Genomic DNA, 4,998 nt, shown 5'->3' on the forward strand with positions numbered 1-4,998 from the left:
TCCTGCTGCACTACGCTGAAATCCTTTGAGCCTCAGTTTGCTCTTATTCGTTAGGATAAATCCACTTCCGCTTTAGGATGTTTTGAGATTTACATGAACTGATTTAGGAAAGCAACCAACAAATGAAAAAAAATCCCATTAATTGTGCCCCAATATCTGTTTTCTTCTTTTTCTACAAAAATAGATATTTTAGCTAGATACCTGGTTGCACAGCTAAAGACTACATTTCCCAGATTCCCCTGTGACTAAGTTCTGACCAATAGAATGTAAGTAGAGGGGATGTTTAATACTTGGAAGAGGCCCTTAAAGGAAGGGTGTGTGCTTCCTCCTCCTTCCCGTCCTACTGGTGGAAAGGCAACCTTAGAGGTGAGCCATCTTTGAGAGTGCCAACAAGGGCACCATTCTAGATACAGCAGAGCAGCACAATGGAAAGAGCTTGGACCCCAAAAGGGTTCTGCAGAGTCCAGCTTAGAGTTTCTCATTTGAAAGAAAAATAAAACTCCTTTTTTTTAAACTGAATATTTAAAAACTTTTAAAATTGTGGTAAAATAAACATAATATATAATTTACTATCTTAATCATTTTAAGCGTGCAGTTTATTCACGTTATTGTGCTACCAATCTCCAGAAATTTTTATCTTGCAAAACTGAAACTCTACATCCATTGAAGAGGATGCCATTTTGCACTGTCCCCAGGCTCTGACAACCACCATTTTACTTTTGCTTTCTATGAATTCAACCACTCTAGATACATTATATGAATAGAATCACATAGAATATGCCTCTTTTGACTGGATTACTTAGTTTAGCATAATGTCTTCAAGGTTCATCCACGTCGTAGCATGTGTCAGAATGTTTTCTTTTTTTTGTTTGTTTGTTTGTTTTTTTTTGGTACGCGGGCCTCTCACTGTTGTGGCCTCTCCCGTTGCAGAGCACAGGCTCCGGACGCGCAGGCTCAGTGGCCATGGCTCACGGGCCCAGCCGCGCCGTGGCATGTGGGATCTTCCCGGACTGGGGCACGAACCCGCGTCCACTGCATCAGCAGGCGGACTCTCAACCACTGCGCCACCAGGGAAGCCCAGAATGTTTTCTTTTCAAAGCTGATTAATATTCCATTGCATTCCACATTTTGCTTATCCATTCATCCATCGATAGTAACTTGGGTTGCATCTACTTTTTTATGCCATTTTAAGCCACTGTTATTTTGGAGCCTCTAATAGGGAAACTATATCAATGCGCTAACTAGGTGGCTTTTAAATTTAAAAAGGACTTCCTTGGTGGTGCAGTGGTTAAGAATCCACCTGCCAATGCAGGGGACACGGGTTCAATCCCTGATCCGGGAGGATCCCACATGCCACGGAGCAACTAAGCCCGTGCACCACAACTACTGAGCCTGTGCTCTAGAGCCCGCAAGCCACAACTATTGAGCCCACGCACCACAACTACTGAACCCCGCGTGCCTAGAGCCCGTGCTCCGCAACAACAGAAGCCACCGCAATAAGAAGCCTGAGCACCGCAACGAAGAGTAGCCCCCGCTCACCGCAACTAGAGAAAGCCCGCGCACAGCAAAGAAGATCCAATGCAGCCAAAAATAAATAAATAAATAAATAAATAAATAAATAAAATTTATGAAAAAAAGTATCTGATAAATAAAAACAGAGAATTTATAAATAAATAAATTTAAAGAAAACCCTGTAATTCACAGTTACAAGCGCATTTTTTAAGTGCATGACTCAGGACACATAAGCATAAATATACACACATATAAAACAAACATTTATTCATATGTATAAGGGAAGAAAGTTTCACGAAAAAGCCTTATCCTTAATACACAGAAAGCGCTCTGATTTCCCTAATCTATTTTTTTTAATTTAGGGAAAAAAGTTAGTCTCGATCCACTAAATTGACTTTATGTCCTGTTAATAAACTTTTACCCACAGTTTGCAGAACTGTATCCCAACAGTTTTTATCCTTCATGTGCTTAAACTGTTCTGGGGCCTAGAAAATGAAAAATGATTGTAACAGTCACTGTCGTCGAAAGGATTACAGTCTGTGGGGAAGATATATAAATAATGTGTGGTAAGCAAAGTAATGGAGGTGCAATTAGGCAACCTCTAAAGGAAGGAAATGCTAGTATTTTCCCAGAAGTGTGGGGAAACATCTTAGAGGGGCTGTGGTTGAGTAAACTCTTCAAGCATAGCTAGGAGTTTACCGTGCAGAGAAATTAGGGAAATACATTTTGGCATTATCCTTCTAGGGAAGAGCAGGTGTGATGGCCCAGAGGTACAAATAAGGACAGTGAAATTAAGTGACATATGACTTAATGATGCCCCCATGCAGGGTAGGTAGAGTCGAGCCTGGACAGGCAGAAAGAGGCACAGCAGAGGGCATGATATACCAGATTAAGGAGTATGAGCATTGTCCACAGGGCAATGGAAGACATTACTTCGAAGGAGGGAAGGCTGCGACCAGATTTCATACGTGAGTGGAATGGAACTCTTTCCTGGAACTCACCACAATGTCAGTGGACTTCACTGTTTTCCCCACTGGACTGGGAGTTTCCTGAGGGCTGGCACTCTCTGTTATAGTTGTGTTACGTGGACCCATCACAATCCTCACAGAAAAACCCAAGAAGGTTCCCGTTCTCAAGTCCACCTGGCCCGGTAACTGTCCTACCTATCTCTCCATCCTACCATGCTATATTCTGGTCCCACCTTGGGACAGTGTGTTCCAGGGGGCGCCATTCTGACCTGGCCCAGGCGCATCCACTGACATGCTCACCTTGGATTTCGGGGTAGAGGGCCATGTAGAGCAGACCCCAGCGCAGGGTCGTCGAAGTTGTCTCCGTTCCAGCAAAGAAGAGGTCCAGGGTGCTGTAGATGAGGTTTTCTTCGTGGAAACTTGAAGTGGCACTGCCCTTATGCTAGAAAGCACAACGATTATTGGTTTATTCAGATGGTTCTTAGTTGCCACAACACAGGGGCCCTCATCCTAGAGAAAACGTGGAAGGAGAGAGCCCAGGAGAAATGACTTTCCCTTTGGTCATCTCAGGAGGCAGATTACTGCAACATCACTAGAGTCCTCCTGCCCCAAGTGCTGGAAGCTTTTATTAGCTTTGGTGGATGAAACAACACAACTAATTTTTTTACACCCATAATTTGGGAGAATCTAGTATTACACTGGAAAAACAGCCTTGGGTTCCAATATTAGCCACACCATTCACTATCTGTATGACTTGAGCAAGTGAATAAACCTTTCTGTGCTTATATCCTATTTCACAAAATAGAAATAACAATACTCACCCCTTAAGATGGCATTATGAATTATGCGAGATGGAAAGGACACATAGCAAATTCTCAACAAATGTTTGTACTGATATCAGAAAGAATAACTGAATTTCTCTAAAGTACAATAATTCTCATATCTCCCTGTTAATCTTTTCCTTTTTAGGTTAAACTTCTCTGGTTCCAACAGCCATTCCTCATGGCACTCCAGCAGCTTTGCCACGTTCCTCCAGAAGCTTCAATGCATCAACATTCCTCCCTCTGTGTTCCCACACCTGCACACCATATAGCAAGTGATGTCTCCCCCTCTGGGGAGTAGTCAATGCTTCTATTAATGTTATGCCAATCAGGTGAAACAAGATCGGAGTTGGAAAGAAATCCACATTTCTGCCAACTCCAGGAGAACGAATGAATAATCTAATGAGTCAAAGATAATGACACAGATGCAGTGATGTGTGTTAACCAGAGGTGTTACTATGGTAAAGGATATACACCCCATTTTTCTTTTTTCCTGCTTCTTTCCTATAGTAATATTAAAAAGCGGATGACATGGCGATGCGGGAGGAAGGTGAATGTCCATCCCATTTGAGGCTAATCTCTGGCAACTGACACAGATTCGCTTGTGCTCTGCACTGGGAGCTGGGGGAAGGGGTAGGTAAGTGGGCACCGGTCCAGCTAATGATGAAACAGCACTTACTCTTCCTTTTGTGTGTATCTCCCTCAGATACATGCAGAGGACAGAGACTAGATCATGAGAAGGCAGTAACGGGGCTTTCCAAAGCCCTTAAGCCAAATACTGTTAAACCTCTATCTTTATTTCTAATTGTCTCATCAATTAACTCATAAATCAATTCTGAGTTAATGTTATTCCTACACTCTATGAAGTATTGCCTCTATTTTCCTCCCCTGTAGTAGGCTGAATAATGACCCACAAAGATGTCCATATCTTAATCTCTAGAACCCGGGAATGTTACACGGCACAAGGGACTTTGTAGATATAGTGAATTAACGATACTGATATGGGAAGATTATCCTGGATTATCCCAGTGGGCCCAATATAATCACAAGAGTCTTTATAAGAGGGAGGCAAGAAAGTCATAAAGAGAAGATGTGAGGATGGTGACAGAAAAGATGCTACATTGATGGCTTTGAAGACGGAGGAAGGGGCCCTGCGGCAGCGAGTACAGGCAGCCTCTAGTTACTGGAAAAGTCAATCAGTGGATTCTGTCCTAAAGCCTCAAGTAGGAGCCAGTCCCTCCCGCAACTTGACTTCAGCCCAGTGAAACTGGTTTCAGCCTTCTGACCTCTAGAACTGTAAGGGAACAAATGTGTGTGGGTTTTTTTTTGTTTTTTTTGCGATACGCGGGCCTCTCACTGTTGTGGGCTCTCCCGTTGCGGAGCACAGGCTCCGGACGCGCAGGCTCAGCGGCCATGGCTCACGGGCCCAGCCGCTCCGCGGCACGCGGGATCCTCCCGGACCGGGGCACGAGCCCGCATCCCCTGCATCGGCAGGCGGACTCTCAACCACTGCGCCACCAGGGAAGCCCCATGTGTGTTGTTTTAAGCCCCACGTTTGTGGTGATTTGGTACAGCAGCAATAAGAAACCAGAATCCCCTCATTTGCTCTTTAAGAGTAAAACTCAGGTAACAGCTCCCGTTTCCTCACCTTTTCTATTTCCTTGAGGTAAGCATCAATGAAGTCTCTTGCTTCAGCA

General features: G+C 43.9%; 1 protein-coding gene across 1 annotated transcript in view; it reads right to left on the minus strand.

Annotated features, from left to right (window-relative positions):
* CYP2J2 (cytochrome P450 family 2 subfamily J member 2) overlaps positions 1–4,998 on the minus strand; it is a 31,688-nt gene that overhangs the window by 9,186 nt on the left and 17,504 nt on the right. Inside the window, exons 5-6 of the mRNA XM_007462578.1 lie at positions 4,950–4,998; positions 2,781–2,922 (exon numbers count right to left, since the gene is read on the minus strand). The exon at positions 4,950–4,998 is cut by the window's right edge and continues 149 nt beyond it. Coding sequence (XP_007462640.1) covers positions 2,781–2,922; positions 4,950–4,998 — 191 coding nt within the window. The remainder of the gene's footprint in view (positions 1–2,780; positions 2,923–4,949) is intronic.

This window comes from Lipotes vexillifer, unplaced genomic scaffold, assembly GCF_000442215.2.
Source record: "Lipotes vexillifer unplaced genomic scaffold, Lipotes_vexillifer_v1.1 scaffold54, whole genome shotgun sequence".
Taxonomy (NCBI): domain Eukaryota; kingdom Metazoa; phylum Chordata; class Mammalia; order Artiodactyla; family Lipotidae; genus Lipotes; species Lipotes vexillifer.